This window comes from Candoia aspera, chromosome 6 (genome assembly GCF_035149785.1).
Source record: "Candoia aspera isolate rCanAsp1 chromosome 6, rCanAsp1.hap2, whole genome shotgun sequence".
In the NCBI taxonomy this organism is placed as follows: Eukaryota; Metazoa; Chordata; class Lepidosauria; order Squamata; family Boidae; genus Candoia; species Candoia aspera.
Genome location: NC_086158.1, coordinates 1,755,449 through 1,777,892, shown reverse-complemented (window position 1 = coordinate 1,777,892; position 22,444 = coordinate 1,755,449). Strand labels below are relative to the sequence as shown.

General features: G+C 49.8%; 1 protein-coding gene across 1 annotated transcript in view; it reads right to left on the bottom strand.

Moving 5' to 3' along the window:
* The window catches only part of P3H2 (prolyl 3-hydroxylase 2), an 80,088-nt gene that overhangs the window by 11,224 nt on the left and 46,420 nt on the right, over nucleotides 1-22,444 (bottom strand). The window contains exons 2-11 of the mRNA XM_063306237.1: nucleotides 16,450-16,596; nucleotides 15,074-15,263; nucleotides 11,496-11,627; nucleotides 8,333-8,475; nucleotides 7,308-7,397; nucleotides 6,639-6,679; nucleotides 5,713-5,807; nucleotides 3,716-3,843; nucleotides 1,167-1,262; nucleotides 548-698 (exon numbers count right to left, since the gene is read on the bottom strand). Of these exons, the coding sequence (XP_063162307.1) occupies nucleotides 548-698; nucleotides 1,167-1,262; nucleotides 3,716-3,843; nucleotides 5,713-5,807; nucleotides 6,639-6,679; nucleotides 7,308-7,397; nucleotides 8,333-8,475; nucleotides 11,496-11,627; nucleotides 15,074-15,263; nucleotides 16,450-16,551 (1,168 nt within the window). The 5' untranslated portion in view covers nucleotides 16,552-16,596. The remainder of the gene's footprint in view (nucleotides 1-547; nucleotides 699-1,166; nucleotides 1,263-3,715; nucleotides 3,844-5,712; nucleotides 5,808-6,638; nucleotides 6,680-7,307; nucleotides 7,398-8,332; nucleotides 8,476-11,495; nucleotides 11,628-15,073; nucleotides 15,264-16,449; nucleotides 16,597-22,444) is intronic.

Below are 22,444 nucleotides of genomic sequence, written 5' to 3'. Positions count from 1 at the left end.
AGTTGTATGCCAAACTGTCCAAATGTGCATTCCATCAAACACAAATTGATTATCTGGGATACAGGATCTCAGATAAAGGCATAGAGATGGATCCTGCTAAGATCCAGGCCATCCTGGAATGGGAGAGACCCCGCACCCGCAGGCAACTTCAAAGTTTCCTGGGGTTCAGCAATTACTACCGGCTGTTCATAAAGGGGTTCGCAGAGATAACTTTGCCTCTGACAGATTTGCTTTGGACGAAGGGGGTGGGAGAAACCCGCCGGGTAAAAAACCCAGGCGCGCTGCTTAGATGGACTCCGGCTTGTCAGGCGGCGTTCGATAAGCTGAAGGAGTCTTTTACACAGGAGCCTATTTTACAACATCCTGACCCCTCCAAGCCTTTTGTTGTTCAGGTGGATGCCTCTGATTATTCCATTGGAGCCCTGTTGTTGCAAGCAGATGGGGCGGGTTGCTTAAAGCCATGTGCCTACCTGTCGCGCAAATTCTCTGAGACGGAGAGACGTTGGCATGTATGGGAAAAGGGGCTGGCCTTGTACCCCAGCCTTACCTGAGAGGGCCGTCCGGCACACCAGATGCGTGTAAGAGAAATAGAGGGTGGAACTGAGCATGAAGTAGGATTCCACGATCTTCCGGGCTTTCTCACTGACGTCGTAAAAGAGGCGGGCGCTTCTCAAAGGGATCCGCCCCTCGTAGCCAAACTGCAGGCAAACCAGATAATGGAGTTATTCCTCTCTCCCTCTCCCTCTTTGCCCCACCATAATCATGGCGAGGAGCAAGCCTTGTACTGCTGGAAGGGAAGCACCTCGCCCCTTCTAATAGCAAGCAGGGGAGCGATGAAAGTGTGGGGTGAAAGGCTGGCCATAAAGGGGGCCACGAGAAACAAGGGGGATGGATCAGATGCGGCTGTGCTGTGCTTTGCGTCTGAAGGGAAAAGGTGCTCTGGAGCATTTGGGGGACGGCACGCAAAGCAGGGAGAGAAGGTCTGGAGATTCCGCTTTTCTACCCGATTACAAAATGAACATTTCTGGAATCCCGCCTGGCCTGCCTAACCCAAACCCCACAGATGCTGGAGTGCACGATGGGAGGGTCCTCCATCCATGATCTGCTGAGGGACCTGATCTAAGCTAGTTTTGGGGCTCTCCAGCTAGCTTGGCACGACATCATACCTTTAGAGCTTTGAGGACAGTGGCTCCTTCAAACCTCTCATTGGGGGTGTGGGGTGAGGTCTTCCCCCAGTATCCATCGCCAGCCAGGAGAATGTTCTGCCAGAGAAGATGGGCCAAGGTTAGAGAGGACCGCAGTTAAACCCACCCTGAAATATAAATATATAGATTTATATATATGTACACACACACACACAATGTATGCATGTATGTATGGCAGAAGAAGGAACAAGCTGGAGTGCTGCTCAGCTTCCAGAACCCAAAAATCCTTCGCTGGGAGGAAACCTGAGTGACGCAGGTGGGGAATCCTGTTGTCCCCAGAGGGGTGGGGATGGTTTCTCCACTCTGGTGCCTCCTTTTCTGCTCTGGAGTTTGGTCTCAACGTTTTCTCATTAAACCAGCCTTCTCTTAGACGTATTGCTGCAGCGAAAGGAATTTCTCTGAGGGCTGAACCCACTAGGTTCCAAACACCCATGGAAAAGTCCAGGTCCCCCAAATACCTTGCTTGACCAGTGAGGAGCGGCCAGCAAACGCAATCCTATTCCAGTTGGAACGAGCTCACGTGAGTATTTTTCCCCTTCTACATGAGCCCGGCAGCTTCTGCATCCGACCAGCAGCACCATTATCTTGTACACATTTGACTTGGCAAGCAAAGATACGGGCTCCCCCAATTCCTTCCCCAAGCGGACGCCCTCAAGATCATCAGCCCTGTTTTTCCCAGGCGAAAGGGACTGTTTGGAGGCTCACCCCAAGCCTGGGGGAAGGACGACCACAAGGAAACCGAGCCCGCCCAGCGTGTGATTAGAGCTACTTAGCTGCTGAAGTTCATGGAGGACAGATGGCTTCATTTTTAATTCCTTACTTAGACACAGATAAATGTTTTTCCTGTCTGGCATCGTATCTAGTGAAGCCCACGAGGCTGTGCCACGCAGATCAAGCCATGGAGCCATTTCCAGAGGCTGGACTGAGGCCCTTTCCATTTCACAGGGAAATCTTTTCAGAAGAACAAGAACCACATTCCCCTATCAGAGCACCGGCAACCAAGAAAGTGGGGGCTTCTCAAGCACAAACTCCATTATCGGGCATCAGTTTTTCTGGAATGCAGTTCATTGCACTCAGGCCCATGAAGGCTTCTTAACCGTATCCAATTCTCTGCTCAGGTTGCTGCCTTAGGAGAAGTGGGAATGCTGTGGGTGTAATTTTGGAATTTTCATAGCCACTTGGATTCTATATTTATTTATATTGCATTTTATATTTGTAACGTGCTTTGTTTTAATGGGATTTTAACGTTTATCATTGTAGCATTGATTTTACTGTAAGCCGCCCAGAGTCCCTCTTTCGGGGGAGATGGGCGGTACCAAAATTTGAATGAATAAATAAAAACAAATAAATATATCTTTATTTCAGCAAAGCATTTGCTGACATTCCAAGCTGGTGGCTGGATGGTGCAATGAGAGCCCATGAATTGTTTCCCACCCAAGTAAAAGGGATAATGTGTGAGATCCCGCAAGGATCAGTCCTCAGCTCGCTACTCCCCAATATTTTTATTAATGACTTGGATGAGGTGGAGGGAAAGATTATCACATTTGCAGATGGCACAAAACGGGGTGGCTAAGAAGGCAGAGGTAACATTCAGAGCAACCTTGATAGGTTGGAGAAATGGGCTGAAGATAACAAAATGGAGTTTAACAGCGACAGCTGGAAAGCTCTCCACTTAGGACCTAGAAATCAAGTACCTCTGATTTGAAAAGATTCCTTGAGGAAAGGATCTTGGGACAGTATTGGCTGTGACCTTGGTAAGAGTCAGAGGCGCCAGATGGCTGCAAAAAAGGCAAATGGTGTTTTAGCTGCACCCCACGCCCACGCCAGATGGATTGGGGTCACAGAAGGACTGTGAGGACCTTGATGAGAAGAAGACCAAGGACCTTAAGAAGACCCAGGGGGGATCTGATATCCCCCATCAGATGCTGAAGGGAGGCCACACCGAAGAGTGTCAGTGTCTCTTCTTCCTTATTCCAGAGTGCAAGGCATGGGATGCCAGATTGAAATGACAGGAAGGAGGAGTCCAACTGACTGTGAGTAAAGCAAACTGTTTTTCCAAGCAGAAAAGCAATTTGTCAGCAGAATCAGATCCCTCTCCTTGCTGTCTTCAGAGGCTGGAGAGACATCCCCAGGGATGCTTAAATTCCTGCCCTCAAGGGTCTCCACAGCCCGTTCTGCCTCCCGGGGTTATATAATTCCACATAATTCATGCCTCTCCTGGTGTGATAATTTTCAGAGGCATCGGGGCATCCCTGGCCCCAGAACAGCCCAGATGGCTAGGAATTGTAAGATAAATAATCCAAGCACTTTGCAGGGCATCTGACTGATGACGTCTGGCTTCTGCTTCAACACGACGCCTTCCATGGGTTGGTCTTTCAGATGCCACAGGATTCCTGCTGATTTTGGCTCCCAGAGATGAACAAGGCAACCCTTCTGGAACTCAAACCGTTCCTAGCCGCCTGCGCAGAGGTGCCCTCTGCTCTGGCACCCACAGGCGGGCAGTGACTCACATCGGCAATGTGCTGCAGCTCCCGGCACTCTCCCTGCGAGATGACGTTGTCCAGCAGCACTCGCTGCGTCCCGTTCAGCTGCTTGGAATTGTAGACAAACTGCACTTCGTTGAAGAGAAGGGGGCCTCCTAGCCGGAGAGGGAAGGAAGGAGAGAAACCGCTTTTAGGAGGCCTCCCTGTGGGGGAGAGGACCAGGGACGGCCACAACTAAGACGTATGCCCAAGAACGTCCAGGATTCCAGAAGGCATGACCACAGGGCATCTTGCAAAGAGGCAGCCAACCCCTTGCTGAGATCCCCGTGTCCTTTGGCGATGGGACGTGAAAAGGCCTCCTAGAACAGAAATGGAGAGCAAGGCGGGCCAGGCCTGAGCTTTACTGCTAAGTCTGCATCAACACTCCATGAAGGGGCAATGCATAACACAGATAGTCCTCACTTAATGACCGTTCTTTTAGCAACGGTTTGGACTTATGATGGCGCTGAAAAAAAAACTACTTATGACTGGTCCTCACATTTACGATCGTCACAGGGTCCCGCAGTCACGTGATTGCTATTTTTTACCTTCCCATCTGGCTTCCGGCAAGCAAAATCAATGGGGAACCACACAATTTGCTAAACGACCACGTGGTTCGCTTGACAACCACAGCGATTCACTTAACAACCGCTGCTGCAAAAAAGTTCGTAAAATCAGGTTGGCTTGCCTAATGACCACTTTGCTTAGCAACCAAAATGCCAGTCCCAATTGTGGTCGTTACATGAGGACTACCTGCATAGGGAAGCCAAAGGACATGGATTTGCTCCCCACACCATCGCTCTTCTCAGATCATTTCAACTGGCAGATTTGGACAGGCCTCCCGGCCGTTGAAAGGTCCGGAGAGCTGCACAACACCCGCAGGGGTTGAACGCAGAATTTCAGCATCAAGGGACAATGTCTCCTTACAAGGAAACTAGTAAAAACCCGGCAACTTATTTTAGCAGATCTAGACACTCGAAGGAGGTGGATTGTGGAGAAAGGCAAAAGGTTGGCTTAACTTCCATCATTGCAGGTAATCATAGGGTTTCGGCTACAGAAGAACCAGCCCTGTGTTTTTCTGACCACTGGGGTCAGAAAAACACAGGGTTGGCACTGCCCACCTTTGCCCTCTGGGTGGGATTTCCAAGCACAACCAAGCGAAGAAGCCGCCAGCCCCACGAAATGCTGTGGGAACAAAACGCTGCCCCCGCCTTGGCGCAGGCTCGCTTGACGGCTTTCACACTTTTCCAGATGCCGAAAGAACCTCCTCTTTCCCTCCAGACATTTTGAGGGCAACAGCAAGGCAGAAGCCGAAGCAAATCCATCTGCGGGAGGGAGACGAAAGCCAGGCGTGCCGGGCTCTCCGGGCTGGATGGCGCAAGCGGAAAGCAAACCAGATGGGAAGTGGGAGAAATGGCTTTACAATACTGTATGGGCCATTTCTCAATCATTGCAAAACAATAAGGTATTTTAAGTGTGGGAGGGAGGCAAACAAAGAAGAAGGCATCTGTGAAAATGGACTCTCTGTGAAAAGTGTTCTGGTGCGGGTAACTCCGTTTCATTCTGAAGCCAGCAGAAGGCTAATTCCCCAAGGCAGTGTTTCTCAACCTTGGCCGCTTGAAGCTGTGTGGACTTCAACTCCCAGAATTCCCCAGCCAGGAGTTGAAGTCCACACACGTTTAAGCTGCCAAGGTTGAGAAACTCTGGCTTAGACTATGGCCCCAAAACAGTGTTATATAGAAATGAGGAATAAGTGCCTGGAGGAACTGGGGAGAAGTGATGTCATGCATGTCATGACACTGTTATGGAAATGATGCAATTTTGCAATGTGTGCAATGACATCCCATCCATGACATCATGGTAAGTGTGGCACCACGCTGATGCCATCCCCTTTTCTAATGGATGGCTATGGACCCTGCAGTGATGGCCACTTCTTTCAGGCACGTTAACCACAAAGCAGCCTTGGGCTGTGCATGGAGCCTCACCTTCCCGCAGCTGGTGGCCCGCTTTGGACGAATCCTTCTCGGCAGGCACATTCCCGGGGCCATCCGCTTGGTTGCCCTGCAGCCCGGAAGGAACCCTGCAGAAGACAAGCCGAGAGCTGCTGGCTGGGTTCCCACAACACGCCGAGCCCAACTTTGGTCACTGAAGCAGAACTGCATACTGACTGAACAAGCCACGCCAAAAATAAGTCAGTGAATTTTAGACAGCGCATTATTTTGGTTCAGAAAAGAGGTGCGGACCACACCGTGCAGTTCATGTGGTCTGGTCACGGCCACGTTAATGTTTCTGAGTTGTGGGGAAGGCCCATCAGCCTCAACTGCCCCCCTGCCCCCCACAACTTATCCTTCTCTGTGCCTCGGCCAGGAGGTGAACCAGCGCTGCTGCCCACGTGCAATTTGACTGGATTAATTTCAGGGCTCAGATGGGCAGATTCCCCGCTGTCCTTTCCACAGCCCTCTGCCATCATCTGGCAGCAGGAAAACCGGCCCCTGGTCTTCCTCCTGGGTAGTGGGGTGAACTCGGGGGTCCCATCTTTAATTGGCATTATTGACTTAGCCTAATTTTTAGAAGATATTGCGTGCTTCTCCAGCCTGCCCACAAGGGGTAACTTGGGCACCCTCTAAAGCAGTGTTTCTCAACCTTACCAACTTTAAGAAGTGTGGAAAGTATCGATTGAAGCCCCACCCCCTTTTTTACACACATCTAAAAAGGGGAGGGGCTTTGACGGTATGGTCACCACCACCATCTTGACTTCCCTGTCCCCTCCTGCAGACACCCCTGGCACCAACCGTAATCACCTTTCAAATATTCACAAACTGCACTGAGATTTCTGCCCCCACCGAGACCGCCAACTGCTGTGCTTCAGGGTGACACAGCTTCCCTTCACCTGCCATCAGGTGTGCCTTACCTCTGGCCATCCTGCTGGGACCCAGAGACGCTCCAATAGATCTGAAAGAAGGAGGGGCTGGTTAGTTAAGGTGAAGGAGGGAGGGAGGGAGGGAGGGAGGGAGGGAGGAAGGAAGGAAGGAAGGAAGGAAGGAAGGAAGGAAGGGAGCTTTCTCCCCCCGCCCCCCAACATATCCCCCAATGAATCGGCCAAAGAAGCATCTCCTTTTAACTGTGTCTCAAGAGCTGGTTGGAAAATTCATGCACTGAGTTCCCCTTAAATCATAAATCCAGGTTAAGAATGTGCAATTGCTATATGCATACGGCATGCAATGCTTGAACAGTGCACTGTGTTAGCACAAAGCCCTAGTCTGCGTCACATATTAAGAGAGCAGCTAGCTTATGAAACCGGAAGGCACCCGCCCCGTTTTAGCTGAGCCTCCTGGGTTGTGTGAAGTGGTGCACAGGTTGCTTGCCCTGTAAGAGTTTCTGCCACCTTCGCTACCTAGCTGGCCTCTCCACGTGCCCATGACCTCGCCAAGCCCAGATTTATTTTATCCCCACCAGCACCCTGGGCAGGATGCATGGCTGAAAGGGATGGTCCTCAAAGCAGTGCCGAGTTTTGCCGCCAGGCCTAAGCTGCAATTCTCATCTCCGTCTGTCCTCCCTGGCCCCAGCAGCGCATTCTCACCGGCTCGGTGTACAGGAAGCCCAGGCTGGCAGCAGCGGACTCCAGCAAGTCTGCTTCCAGCTGATGTCGCCTCAGGAACGTCACAGCTTCCTGAAAAAACAAAAGGACGGACCTGGAATCTGCTGGTGGTGGAAAATTTCATTCAGGCGGACACAGAGCTGCCTCCAAAATCCAGGAAGCCCCACAGTCCCTCCCCAGCAGGAGACCAAGGCCAGGCTCACACCACACACTTCGAGTTAATGGAAGACCTACCAGCTGCATTTACAGAACAGGCTCAACGTGGTTAGTGTTAGTCTTTGTCAGCTTTCCACGGCTTCACTCATACTGCAAACCCAGTCTCTTTGGGGAGCTCACGGCTCAGTGCACTGTGCAAACCCAGATAATGGGTTAGTTCAGGAACCAGGTTCAATGTGTTGTGTGAATGCAGTCAATAAAAACGCTGCAGACTTGATGAAACACACAGACACGTCACAGATCCAGTTCGCATATTGCCCTTTCAATGCATTTTTCTGGGAATTTATGCCCATAATCAACTTTACAAGAGCACAGGCAGCAGCTTTTATGTTCCTAGAAGGCGGAAAGCAGAAGTATCAATGGAGAGGGACACCCACCCTAAAAATAGAGAACAAATGCTAAGTTGAAAATGACGCTAGAGTCCACTTGGGAAACTACAGTACTGATCAAGCGGCTGATAGATCTCATCACAACCCGGGGAAAGGGATGCTGTTGGGCCCTGAAGGCGTCAGTCCCGATTCTGCTGTGAAGGCTTTGGCGTCACACTGCTTGCCCTCCCAGAAGATGCTCTCAGCAACTGACAATGCGGACTCTGACGCGAGCCACCTCCTTGGAACCACGGCAGGAGAGGTTGCGCGCGTGCAGAAGGCGGCCGCGGGCTGCTTCAGTCCTGGGGTTCCCCACCCTGATCCAGACACCACAGAGGGCCCACAATGGAGTCGGCATGCGCCTCGCCAGGGCCAAGGATCCGCCCTACGCCGACGCACCGCTTCCACGTCTGAGCCCCTTACCTCTCTGGGCTTGATGGCCTCCAGGTCCACGAACCCTTCTAGGAGGCTCTCGTAATAATCCTCGTTCTCTAGGACATCTTCACCATCTGGGTGGAACAGGAGATACGTCCTCGTGCACTCCAGCGCTTGGACGTAACTGCCCACTGCAACAAGGAGAGAGAGCAGCAGCCCAGGGTTTCACTTCAGCGTTGCTGCATCCCAGCTGAGGAAACCTCAAGGGAAGCGCGTCGGAAGTTGCCAGAAGAGATCAGCCGGAGCACGACCTGTGGCAGCAGGCCGCTGCGCCCAAAGCTCAGAGAGGTTGCATTCACCCAGCCCTTTTAAGCCCCCTCCTCCACCCCAGTCGACATCCCATAACTTTTGAGCATGCTCAGTTCCACCCAGCAGTTCTTTGAGCACCCCCCCCACCTCTCCAGCTGCTTCAACTTATATCCTATATTTGGGCAAGAGCTGATGGCCAAAGTTCCTGCCAAACTCTTCATGGGTCTCCGTGGGGAGGCGGGGGGGGGGGCACGTGTCATTTTGCTTTCATAAGATGAGAACGCATTTCTTGTAAGCACCGGTACCCGGAACTGTATTTTTCAAAGCGTATACTTTGGAAAAGCGTTTGGAGGGTGTAGCTCTGGGTTGAAAGACAAATCCATATGAAAATGGAAGCTAAGCAAGTACATTTCTGGGCATGAAACCAGGAGTGGGCAGGAACTTGTTTAGCGTCCATCTTCAAACAAACCGATGTAAATTGCACTTCTTATTCCTAATGGGCTGGAAGCTGCGCATTCTGGATAGGGCTGATTTACACCTCCTGGCAGGGAGAGCAGCAGGAACTGGTAGCTCAGTGAAACTCTTGATGGCCAGAGATTGTCCGCCTCCCACTCACTGTACACACACTGTGTAAACTCCTCTTGTCTGTCTAGGTGCAGACTGGAGTTCAATTATTTTATACAGGCAGTCCTCAACTTATGACCATTCGTTTAACGACGTTCGAAGTTACGATGGTGCTGAAAAAAGTGACTTGCGACCAGTCCTCGCACTTACAAACGTCGCAGCATCCTTCTGGTCATGTGATCAAAATTTGGGCGCTTGGCAACTGGCATGATTTATGACGGCTGCAGCGTCCCGGGTCGCGCGATCACCATTTGCGACCTTCTCAGCCGGCTTCCGACAAGCGAAGTCAATGGGGGAAGCCGGATTTGCTTAATGGCCATGGCAAAAATAAAATCAGGCGGGCATCACTTAAGGGCCACACTGCTTAGTGATGGAAGTTCCAGCCCCAATTGTAGTTGTAAGTCTTATATGCCGCTCCATTTCTGAAGACTCTGAGCAGCCTAAATTAACAACCTAAAATTAAAACACAGAAGACCAACGACGTAAGCCAAAGGACAGGAAGGCTCTGAGGTGTCACCCTTTTGCAGCAAAATTTTCAGGTGTTCCCAAATGCCTTGCCTTAAAAATATAATGGGGAGCAGTGGAAGATGTGACTACGCCATTATCCTTTGGCTTCACAGTTCTCTAACAGTTTTAACACAGATTGAAAAAGGTATACCAACATTCGTACAAAAGGCATAGATTAAGCCTTTTGTAAGAACTTCACACACACACACATGCATACATTCTTGCAAAAATGCATGTGGAGGCACAAAAAAGGAGGAAAAAATGTGCATTTTCACCTGGACTACATGGGTGCAGACTCAGAAATGAGTGAACGTGAGCTTGGAAAATCTAGCACGCGATAGAAGCCAACCCAATTTGGCCGTCTGCGGCTGAACTTTCTAGCAGCCGTAGCTTTCCAATTAGCTCCGCTAAATGCAGATCCCAACCTCATCTTTTGCAGGGAGCCTCCTAGCCCCAAAGTGGGCAGTGACTCCCCTTCTCCCAGCCGGCTACCATTTTCCCCTCTCCCGCCCCCAACCCTTGGCGAACAGGACAAAGGACGCGTTTACTCAGAAGCACAACCTTGAGGTTTCAGATGTCAGGGAGTGCAGACCCAGGATAGCTCCCCCTGCAAAAACACAGCTCCTGCCAGGGCCAGAATAATAATAAAGCCAAACAGCTGCTTTGGAAGAACAGCTGTTCCTGGCAGAAGAGCAGGAAAGGCAGCTGTGTGTACCGGTAGGTGAGACGGGCTGGCCCTGGCTCTGCGTCCAAGGATTTTGGACCAAGGATGCTCGTCTCTCGCCTGAACCAGCTTACCAGGAACGCAAACTCAGCCGTTGCTGAGTCCCGTGTCCCACCTGGGCCAGCCTGAAAAACCGAAGCACTTACGTGACACAGGGCTATTTGGCTCCCCACCTGACAGAGAGCCCATGCCAGTTTCCTAACAGTGAGCGCCACCCTCTCTGTTCGTGCGCTGTTTTGATTACATCACTCTTCTATACTGTTTCAGGTTTTCCTTCTTTTTTTTTTTAAAGATAGAGGTTTCATTAAACAGGCACTTCAGAGGGTTTTTACCCAGACAGGTAGAAAAAGTGAAAATGGGTGAAATGACCCTAACACAGATATGCAAGAGAAACTGCATTTCTCACTGAGTTGATAAGGGTTTAAAAATAACCTCAGGTCTGTCAGACCCTCCACGTGAATAATTATTGGTGGAAGTTAGAACTCCCATATATAATTATGTTTCGTCGGATGATCCTGGTCTACTCTGAAGTAGCCTCAGCAAATTGGGTGCTCCTTTTGGGCAGGAGCACCAAATCATACCCCACTTCCGTGACTTAGGGCAGCACAAGACGCATCAGGGGCACTGATTGGACATGGACTGGTAAAAATGGTCGTAAAATCAGGTCCAGTCATGTGATGACTTGACTTATGACTGCAATGACTTACAATGTGGTCCTTTGTGGCCAGTCCAAATTATGGCCTTAAGTTGAGGACTCCCTGTACATTCACGGAGGAAAGGTCTTTTGAGGGCTCCTGGTCCTAAAGACTCCAGGTTGGGGACCACCTGCCTCCAAATCCCACTTGCAGAGGAACAAAGGCGGGAGAGGAGAAGGTCTCTGTCCTCTGGTTGGCCACCATGAGAAACAAAATGCTGGACTAGGATGGGCTTGGCCTGACCCAGCAGGACCGTTCTTGCATTCTTGGACCTGGGCATTGTTTAGCTTTTGGATGACAACGCGTTCACCAGTCTCCACGCGGCAAGGGAGCCCTGAAAAACAAGACCCACCTCTGTAGTAGGCAAACTGCAAGAAGTCGTAATGCAGGGGCAAGAAGTTATCGATGGGTGAGAGTCGCCCGGGCCGTGTGGCGAGTTGCCGCACACACTCGTGCTGACACCGCAGGACTTGCATGTAATGCTCTGCAAGGAAGCAGAAAGGGAGAAAACACCGGTTTTGCCACCGAGAAAAAGACCGATTCCACTCGCTCGACGGAGCCCAGATCCCTAGGGCCCCAAGCACGCGAGAGGCCTTCCTCCGTAGGAAAGCTTTAACCAAATCAGAACAATGATTTAGGAAGCGCTGAGTTCTGTGCAAAGATTCTGAAAGGACCCCGCCACTGGTGTCCGCAGGGAGGGTCACCGGCTGTTTCGTAGTTCCGCGCACTGGGTCAGCACATCCCACTGTGTGGAATGTTGCGGTTCAACGTATTACGCAACCCCGGACGCCGGGAGCGTTCCACCCCCGGTGAGGTGTGCCTGCACAGTGCTGTGAGGAAGGAGACTTGCTCCCCTGCCTCCCTGGAGCCTGAGCAGGTGGCGAACACCGCTATCGAGCTTGGGAAGGTTTGGTTTCGCTGCACAGGGCACAGGAAAATGGGGCTGCCGTTATGCCAGCTGGGGCTCCGAGCTTTCTTCCCAGAACCAAGATGCGGGTGTGGCAGCAGGAGCCTGTGCAGAGGGCACCCTGGGCCGACTGCCCGTCACAGGCAGGGCCACCACCGCCCCTGCAGCAGCAGCCCCTGCGCTGCTTTCTCCCCACTTCCGCTCTTTCGCGGGCTTCTCATCGCTTCTGATTCCCACACACTTTCTATCTTTTTTCCATCTGATATTGACACAGCACCAGCACTGAAGCCAAGGGCCACCCGCAGCCTTTTCCCCCAGCTTAAACCGTTTCTGGGACTGGATTAATTTCATAATGCTCCACTCCTTGCCGCTGTGGTGACTTCAAGAGGAATTACCGACTCTGCTCCACCAAGACCCTTTCTTGGCACCCTCGCAGGAGGCTCAAGCGAAGGCTTCTCATTTTAATTGAAGCCTTTTCGGTTGAAAAACAAAACAAAACATGAACATGGAAGCAAGTGAGGAAGATCAGTCATGAGCACGTGAACAAAAGGAAGGGTTCATAACAACAACAACAACAACAACAATAATAATAATAAAAATTTGCCCTAACACTGGAGTTTTACACTTCTCCACTGTTTGCCTTTTCAGTTGGTTGAGCAGGATGGAAAACTCACAGGGGGGAGGGGGCCCATGGGGGTCTCAAAGAAGTCAATGTGGTAGCTGAGCCCCTGCAGTCAAAGCCCTGCCCTCTTAGGACTGACCATCAACAGGAAAGGCACCAGCAGTCAAGCAATACAGCATGCCACAGACTAACACTTGGTAGAGCAGCCACAAAGGCCTTGGAGAAGATATTCAGATGCCGGGATGCGTCTCCACCTACAAAGATCAGAACTGGGCAAGCCGTGGTCTTCCCTGTGACACCCTACGGAAGCCAGAGTTGGACTTTGAAGAAGCAGGAGAGGAAGAGCACTGATGCCTTTGAACTTCGGTGTTGGAGAAGACTCCTGAGAAGACCGTGGACAATGAAGAAAGCAAACCACTGGATCACTGAACAAATCAGCCCAGAGTTCTTACTTGAGGCACAGATGACCAGGCTCAAATTATTATATTTTGGACGCATTATCTGAAGATCTAGTTCTCTGGAGAAGCCTCTAATGCTGGGAAAAGTGGAAGGAAAAAGAAGAAGAGGACAACTAACAGGAAGTTAAATGGACTCAGTTACAGTGGTGAAAGGGGCACCGTTGGAAGACATGAAAGACCAGGATAGGAACAGAAAGAAATCTATCTGTGTGGTTGCTTAGAGCCAACAACAACTTGATGGTACATAATCAACATCAAAATAAACAAACCAAAAGCTGCACAGGATCCTGCAGGATCAAAGTGACTGGGCAGATGCAGTGGTCCCTCAGAATCATGCAGCAATGCTATTTCCTGTGACAATCAATCAATGAATGTGTTAATCTAGCTCCTTTAAGAAGTCCACAGTGCTGGGAAAGGTGGACGGAAAGAGAAGAGGATGACCAGCCACGAGCGGGATGGACTCGGTTACAGTGGCGAGGGGGGCACCGTTGGAAGAGCTGAAGGACCAGGTTGGGGACAGACCCTCCTGGAGGAAATCTGTGAGGTCTTAGAGTTGACACTGACTTGATGGCACATAATCAATCAATCAATTGATCAGAAGTATAGTCACAGCAACTTTGTTCCCAGGCCTTGATATAACCAAGCCTTCACTGACTTTTTGAAGTATCGCCAGATGATATGCATCACAACCTCCTAACACACATGACTTTCTGTGAATTACCGTATATCATCTGTTCAGTAGTGTGATGTCATGGTCCAGTTGCATCATTGTGGCTTCAGTGGGGAGACAGCACGCAGTGGGAACCACACCCTAGATCAGCCTTTCTCAACCTTTTGACCCTGGAGGAACCCTTGAAATATCTTTCAGGCCTCGGGGAACCTCTGAATTCACATTCAGGCTCAAATAGAGGCCAGAAGCTACAAATTATTCTATATGGTTCATGCGTAGGCCTGTATAGATGCATTAACCATGTTCTTAAACCAAAAATAAAGAATGAAACCTACCTCTTTAATGTGAAGTTGCCCAAATTTGAAACAATTTTTAAAATAAATCGTGATCTCCCAGGGAACCCCGCGTGACCTCTCGCGGAACCCGAGGGTGCGCGGAACACTTAAGGCGCTGGGCTAGAAACCAGGAGACGGTGAGTTCTAGTCCTGCCTTAGGCATGAAAGCCGGCCGGGTGACCTTGGGCCAGTCCCTCTCTCTCAGCCCAACCCACCTCACAGGGTGGTTGTTGTGGGGAAAACAGGAGGAGGAAGGAGTATTTTTATTTATTTATTTATTCGATTTCTACAGCCGCCCATCTCAGCGAGTGACCCTGGGCGGCTTATAACAATAAAACTATAGAACAATTAAAACAATTAAAATACAAAATAAATACAAGATAAATATACATGGCTGCCAAGTAAGCAATTTATGGATGTTAATACAGCCAAGAGGCGGGACCATCCACAAGCTCGAGGTCCCAGGCCCGGGCACACAGCCTGGTCTTCACGGCCTTAGGAAGGGCCAACAGGGTCGGGGACATCCTGATCTCAGGAGGGAGGACTTTCCAGAGGGCAGGCGCTACGGAGGGGAAGGCACACCTTCTAGTTCCCGCCAACTGACACTCCCTGGCTGACGGGACCTGCAGCATACCCAACCTGCCAGATTGTATTAGGTATGTTTGGCACCTTGAGTTATTTATAAAAACAGTAAGGGCAGGATAATAAAAAAAATTAAATTAAATTAAAATTTAAAAACCTCCCACATCAGTTAAGGTGTATGTTGATCAGCATAGCTGAAACATCCATCTGCTTCTTTTTGCAAGGGTGGAGAACCCACAGGTTGGAGAAACCTTCATCATCCTGAGCAAGACCCATCCAGGATTGGAAGGACAGGCTGGAGAAGCCCCTCTGGACCACCCTTGGTGGCAATAATCTCCTTCCACTGGGGGGCTTACCTGCAATGGCTTCGTAGAGGGTGGCCTTATAATCCAGATATTCATATTCCTCAAATCTCTGGGGCCCTTCACACAAGACCCGGCACTCGTCGTCAGCCACACCATATTCCTTCAGCGCCCGCTCTAGGAAATCAATGGCCAGGTGATATTCCTCTTTATCATAGTGTCGAACTCCTGACAGGTAGTCCTCCTGGAAAAGGTAAGGAGACATTGAAGCCGAGGCTGGGCGGCCACCTGTTCACCGAGCAGGGGGTGGGCTTGATGGCCCCCAGGATCCCTTCCAACCTGAGGATTCTAGGACTCTATGCAGACAACGTGGGAAGCAACACATAGTTGCACTTTATTCTGCTCTGGCCAGACTTCATCTCAAGGGTAGTGCCCAAGGCATCACACCGACTGGGTGCAACTCTAAGATTTTATGACGCTGTGGGCCCTTTCGGATGCTTCTATTGCGTGCCCCTTACTAGCTTTTTTCCTAAGCTAAAAAGCCCCTGATGCAGACTCTGCTGATTGCTGGTTTCTCTGCCTGGCCAGATCGGACGTAGGCACACCCTTCCTGCCTTTCAGTGCCCTTCAGAGGCAGCTGCCCTCAAGACGACTCTTTCTGCAAAATATTTGCAATACTGTATTCTAAAAACCGGAGTACAGAGAAAGGACACACTTGGCAAAGTTGCTACACCATCCCCCAACCTGCCGGTGCAACTTCAATGAAATGGGTGGGGAGACTTCGGACCTCAGAGGGGGAGGCCTCACCTTATCCAGTTGAGGTCTGGGAGCATTTCGATCAGACCCTTAGCCCCCACCCCGTCAAGATTTTTGAACATTCAGCCCATGCGCTCCAAAGCTGAACGCGTGTCTAACTACATCAGCAAAGACCGGCTGGTTGCATTCACACAACACACTAAGCTTGATGAGAATTGACTGTGTGCCATATCCTGGCTTAGTGTGTTTTGCAAACCCAGCCTGTTTGATTTATGCCACAATGTTACATGCAAACTCAGAAAATAGGTCAAATCAGTGTCCAGGTTACAGGGTGTTGAATCAACCTAGCAGTTTTTAGCAGGAGGAAAAAAGAAAATACAGCTCGCTCATCACAGCGTCATCGGCGCCTGGCCGAAAGAAAATTGCATCGTGTGTGTTATTGGTAGGATGACGTCACAATGCATGTGATGTCACTGGCCCCCCTTTTACTTCCCCAGCAGTCACCCATGCAGGGGACAATGCAAGTGGTCATTACAGGTTTTCTTCACCTGATTTAAAACCTGGGCAATTCTCCAAGGCTTGCTTTCATTTAAATTTGGGTGGGAGAGGGGGTAGCATCTACTTCGGCTTCATCGTAAGCCATTTCACACACACACACACCCTTCCGCCTTTACCATGTGAGGCCGAGCCTCTCGATCAACCAAGTCCACCTTCCCTGCCATTGTCTTATAACTGCTGAGGTCTTGCTGAATTTCCACGTGTTCTGGGTTGGCCATAAAGAAGGTGTGCGCAGCATCGGCTGCCTTGTCCAACTCATTCAGCTGGGAGGGAGGGAGGGAGGGAGGGAGGGAGAAAGGAGAGAGGGTGGTTACCTAAACATCTATAATAGTTTTTTTTTTAATCATCACAAAACAATCAAAAATACAGTGAAGGAATTCAAAAAGTACTTGCTTTCGAATGAAACTACGGAAAAACGCAAAGAGAAGCTGCTTGGGCCGTTAAAAGAAGTGAATCAAATCTGTGTTGCTCTGCTAGGAGCCCATCAGTAGCTTAAACCTGACTTTTCAGAACATTTATGGGCCACCATGGACACCGCTCTCCCCCAGGGTCCCTCCCGTGGCACATCAGGCTCCCTGCCCACCTGGCTTCCTTTGAAGATTCTTTGTCTTAACAGTTGAAACAGGACATTCCTCTCCTGCTGAAGGAAGCGGTGATGCTTATATCTCAGCTATCATTTACAGCAGCGTTTCTCAATCTCAGCAACTTTAAGATGTGTGGACTTCAACTCCCAGAATTCCCCAGCCAGCATGCTGGCTGGGGAATTCTGGGAGTTGAAGTCCACACATCTTCAACTCGCCAAGGTTGAGAAACACTGATTTACAGCAACATTCTCAGGCCTCACACAGGAGCAGCTGTTTTGTGAATCCAGCCCCTCAAATTTCAACTGTGCCCCTGGCTTAAAAAGGCTGTTTTGCCCCAGGACTTGGCACAATTTGGCCCCTTATTTCCTAAGCAGCGTTATTTGGGGCACTGGGTCTTCACCACTTGGCAGCAGGACAAACTGGGGTGGGGTGGGGGGTGGGGGGAAGCACCCCAGTGAGTTTTGCCGTACGCAACTTGTTCTAACAGGATTTGGGGTCTCTCTGTCTCCAATTCCAGCCACGGTAAACCAAGCCTCTCACACAAATTAGCGAAATGTCCACTTAATTCCCCTGAGCCCCTGCCAGGGATTGCCAATCTAATTCTCTTTACCCAGAAGGTGGGGGAGGCAGAATAAATCCTCAGGTAATGACAGACCATCTTTGCATCCTCCTGAAATTTGGCAAGGGTTGGCAGCATCGGTCCTTCCTACAGAGGGCTTGGCAGGGGCGGCCGTGAAGGGGCCCCAGGGCATTTCAGCTGCAGACATGCCTTCTTCAAGGGCACAGCATTCCTCTCCATGCTGTGCCAAGGAAGCACGTCCCAGCAAGAATGGCCAGGAGAGCAAACAGTTCCCGATGCCAACTGGTGCCCCACCTTGTACGTTCCAGGACAAGCAGGCCAGGTTCTCCTCCTCCTCCTCCAAATCTTTGACTCACATGCTTTGCATTTTTTGTGATGGCTTCAAACAGCCTTCGGTAGACTTTCCCTCAAGAAAGCACCGAATGGCAAACCCTTGGCAGAATGGGAGAAAGTCCAAGGTGGGGCACCAGGGAAGGGTGGTTTGTGCCAACGGCCTAGCTCGGAGACCATCCCCACTGGAGACTTGATAACCTGGATTATTCCACTTTTGCAACTGGCCAGTCCACCCCCCAAATCTCTGCTCTAACCAAAACAAGGACAGGCAGAAATTGCTTTTTAATCCCACCCTCCCACCACCCAATTTGTGAGCAGAGAAATTGGGTATATGATTTTTCTGAGTTTCTCCCTAGGAAGGAGAAACCCTTCAATCCTTTCTCCAAGGGCAGGCCTTCCCGTTTGCGGTGACCCATCTGAAAGCCCCTTGGAATTGATCCCTCCCATGGAATGGATCCATAGGAAGCCTGGGAGCAGGCAGATCACTGGGCATGAAAGCCAGGAGGTCGGGCACACCTCCTGTTCACCTCATAAGCAAATTACCACCCACTTCACCAGGTCAAGGCTTAGCAAAGCCATTCACACAACATGCCAACCTTGGTTCATACAATATCCTGTTATTGTGAGGATGCTGGACATGTGGGGCGGAGAACGCTCCCAGAGCTGCTCTGGGGAAGCACTTACAGAGGGCAGGTACCCTACGCCAGGGAGGGGGCCCTCGGCATCTTGTACCTTAAAGGCTGGCTTTATTCAACATGCCGCAGTGGGCTAGGGATCCCTGCACACAATAAACTAACCTTGGTTAATTTAAACCTGGTTCGTATTTCTGTGGCTTACAGTGTTCTGTGAATCCAGCCTGTTTGGCTCACTTATGTTCAGTGCAGAGTGCAAATCCAGAACATGGTTAGATTCTGTATGCAAGTTAAGAATGGGTGTGAACAGTAAGCAAGTATATAACTCAGTAAGTAGATTTCTGCTTTGGGAAGGCAACAGAGATGGCCTTGCAGCCCCATAGTGTTCCTAATTACATTGCTAAGGGTGTAGTAAAACCCAGAGGCTTTGCAGAACCAAAGAAGTAATGTGTGTGCGCGCTTACATTATGGGGAGGCAACCCATCATATATTAAAATTGCAAAGTGCCTTACATGCCCGCTGTAATGGTTGCCTATTCTAGAACACCCTCAGACTCATGAGCAGGAATTCAAAGATATCTGGTTTATTAAGGAATAGTATGCAGGATCACAGAGAAAGCTGAGAATGATGAAAGCGCGCCAAATGCAAACTAAAAACCCTCGGTGCAAACGAGATCCCTCCCCCCGTGGAATCTTCCCAGGCTCACAATTCCAGGTGCTCCTAACGGCTCCTGATAGTCTGCGGGAAAAGTCCTTGAGCCGAGCACATAACCCAAACGCATTCCATTGTAAGGAACACAGATACAGAGCTTGGCACAAGGTCTCCCAGCAGCTCCCTCCCAAACAGAAACGCGTGTCAGCGCCATGGCACGGGAAACGTTACGATGTACAGTGCACACTGAAACAGTGAACATGACACGCGCATCATTACATCATATTTTGAAAGTGCTGACATGCTTAACCAGACCTACTAGTTGCATTCAGACAACATATTCAAATTGTTTAGCGTCAAATCTGGCTATGGGTTGTGGGGGGGAGGCATATAGTTCAACGTGTCTGAATTCAGCCCATTTGGTTAGTTTAGGGTTCAATGGATTGTGCAAATGCAGAAAGTGGGTTACTTCAGTAACCAGGTTAGGTCTGCTATGTGAAGACCTCTGGGCCAGCTCATTTGTGACTTTCAGTGGCCGGTTTGTTAACAAAGTAAGAAACCAGAGGAAGGAACGATGGTCAGGATCTGTTTTCCACAGCCACGGAAACGAAGGCTGATTTCTCCATCTCTGGAGGCTTTGAAGAAGAGGCTGGAGAGGCCCCTCTCAAGGTGTAATGGGTCTTCCTGCATTCTGCAGAGGGTTGGAGTCGATGACGACTAGGATCCCTCCCACCTCTGTGATTTATGGTTAACTTACGGTGTTTTGCTACCACTCACCAGCCAGAGCTCTGCAATGCATAACCCCTTTCAGCCTTACCGCTTGTTCCCCCACATTACTGAAATAACAAGGTTATTTTTTAATCTCACAGTAACGGGATAAGTAAGTAACACGACCCCTTTCATTTTAAAACCTGAGAATAGAGAAATATGATTAAACTCATAGGAAATAAACCTTTAACTGTGTAGCTCAATGTTGCTCAGCCTTAGCCACTTTAAGATGGGTGGACTTCAACTCCCAGAATTCCCCAGCCAGCCATGCTGGGAGTTGAAGTCCACCCGTCTTAAAGTGGCGAAGATTCAGAAACACTGCTGTAGCTATACAATGCATTTGGAGAAGGCTAAAGGAAAGGACCCCCCTCTTCAGGCAAAGGGCTGGCGTTGAGAGCAACAGGCTTCATTTTCATCAACCGCTGGACAGGATGAGTGGATTCCAAGCAGATGAATTTGCACCTTTGGGATACCGATTTCAAAACAAAGCTAAGGCTTTAGTCATTTCTTCTCTATGCTAGCCATGCCAAGTAGCCATGGTGGGGAAGAAAACCAGATCTGTTGCGGAAAGGGGCTAAGAGAGAAGGAGAGGTTGTTAATCGCAAGGAGATGCCCTGTTTAAGGAGCACCGTGTCTCTGGAGCTTCTCGGCCTGACCAAGGGCAACCTGGGAGCCCTCCCAGGCCACTGCACTGCTTCATTGATTTTTCTTTCCCAGGAAACAGATCTGAAATCTTAAACTCGCTCAGGGAGGAAATACAGAGGTTAAATATTCAGAGATCTGGTGAATCCATCAGGTTTTAGCACGGCCTTGGCCCCTTCGCACCGCTCCCACGTCTTAAGGACAAGAAGATCTGCTGCTGCCAGTCTTCTCCGAGTCATCCCGTTCCCTGCTCATCCCAAATTCTGGTTTAGCTACCATTCCCTGTAATAATGAAGCAGGTGGTTCATTGCCAGCAGGACACGGTTACATTAGGACACTTTGCAGACACTCAGCAGTTCATTATTCTGTTTGGTTAGGAAAACAGAGGGCAGAGGCTTGGAGGGGAGAAAACCCATCGCTTGCTGAGAACTGTCACAGGGCCGAGGTCCATCTCAGTCTCTGGGGAGATCACCTGGGTCCTTTGGTGGGCATTTTCACTTCTCCTGCAAAGGTGGAGCCATGAAGCTTTCCCCGCCCCTCTCCTCATAGCTCAGTCAATGCCCCACCAGCTGGTTGATCAGCTGGAACCCAGTGACTGGTCTTGAGAATGCTAAGATTATGTTGGGAATTGGGGCAGGCAAAGATTTTAGATCCTTTACAGCCCAGGCACCATCTCAGCCTTGTGCATTACAAGCATGGACCTGGGCACCGATGCAAAATGCACAGGTTTGTATCTGCAAAAGAGAAGTATAGCCCTGAAGTGGTTGCATGTATGGTGGAATCAAGGTATTTCGGGGGGTTGGGACGGGCCCTCCTGCAGGAACTCACCATGTGGGTGGAAGGCTCTGAACCAAACCAAATGCATTAGGACATCGAAGGTGTTCAGGGAGGAGTGACTGGGTGGTGCCTGCGCAGATCACAATCCATCAGCCTCAAGGAAACCCTCTGTCTCGCAGAGGCAAGACCAAGGTGTAGCACAGCACAACCCTGGTTCAAAACCCGGCAGGGCACTTTGCATCATTCGCCTTCAGCCCAACCAACCTTGCAGGGTTATTGCTATGGATAAAGCTTCAATCAATCAGTCGATCAATCAATCAATCAACGGCTCTGCCTCAACATAGCAAAGTTGCTTGGTATACTGAGGCATGGAAGAAGGCTGATGCGTTTGTGCATATATTTATAGGCAAATTATATTTTTGGAGTTACATCCATGTGCCTGTTATAAAGAGGTAGATACTTTATTTCTTAATTGTAGGCTGTATTTGCACTTTTACAGTTGCAGAAAAAATGGATACTACAGGGCTGGAAGGACACCCTTCTATCACCTAGTATATAGTGGTCCAAAGAACATAGCTCTCATATTAAAGGTAGTCCTCGACTTACGACCACAATTGGGACTAGAACTTCTGCTGCTAAGTGAGGTGGTGGTTAAGTGAGCCACACCCGATTTTACCACCTTTTTTGCCATGGCTGTTAACTGAATCACTGCAGTCATTAAGCAAAGCCGGCTTCCCCCATTGTCTTTGCTTGTTGGAAGCTGTCTGGGAAGGTGGCAAATGGTGATCATGTGACCCCGGAATGCTGCAGCCATCTTAAGCGTGAGCCAGTTGCCAAATGCCTGAATTTTGATCACATGACCACAGGGATGCTGTGACGGTCATAAGTGCAAGGACAGGTCATAAGTCACTTTTTCAGTGCTGTCGTAACTGTATGGTCACTAAACGAATGGTTGTAAATCAAGGACTACCAAAACTTTTGCTGCCTGGATTTCCAACTGATGGATTGTTTGGATATTTGGACTGTGAACATTCGTTTACATGCTTTCTTTCCATTTTTTTTCTTATTGTTAAACAAAATGACAAAGGTTAATTTAATTGTATCATGTGACACAAATAGATATGAAATATTAGTTTTTACAGGA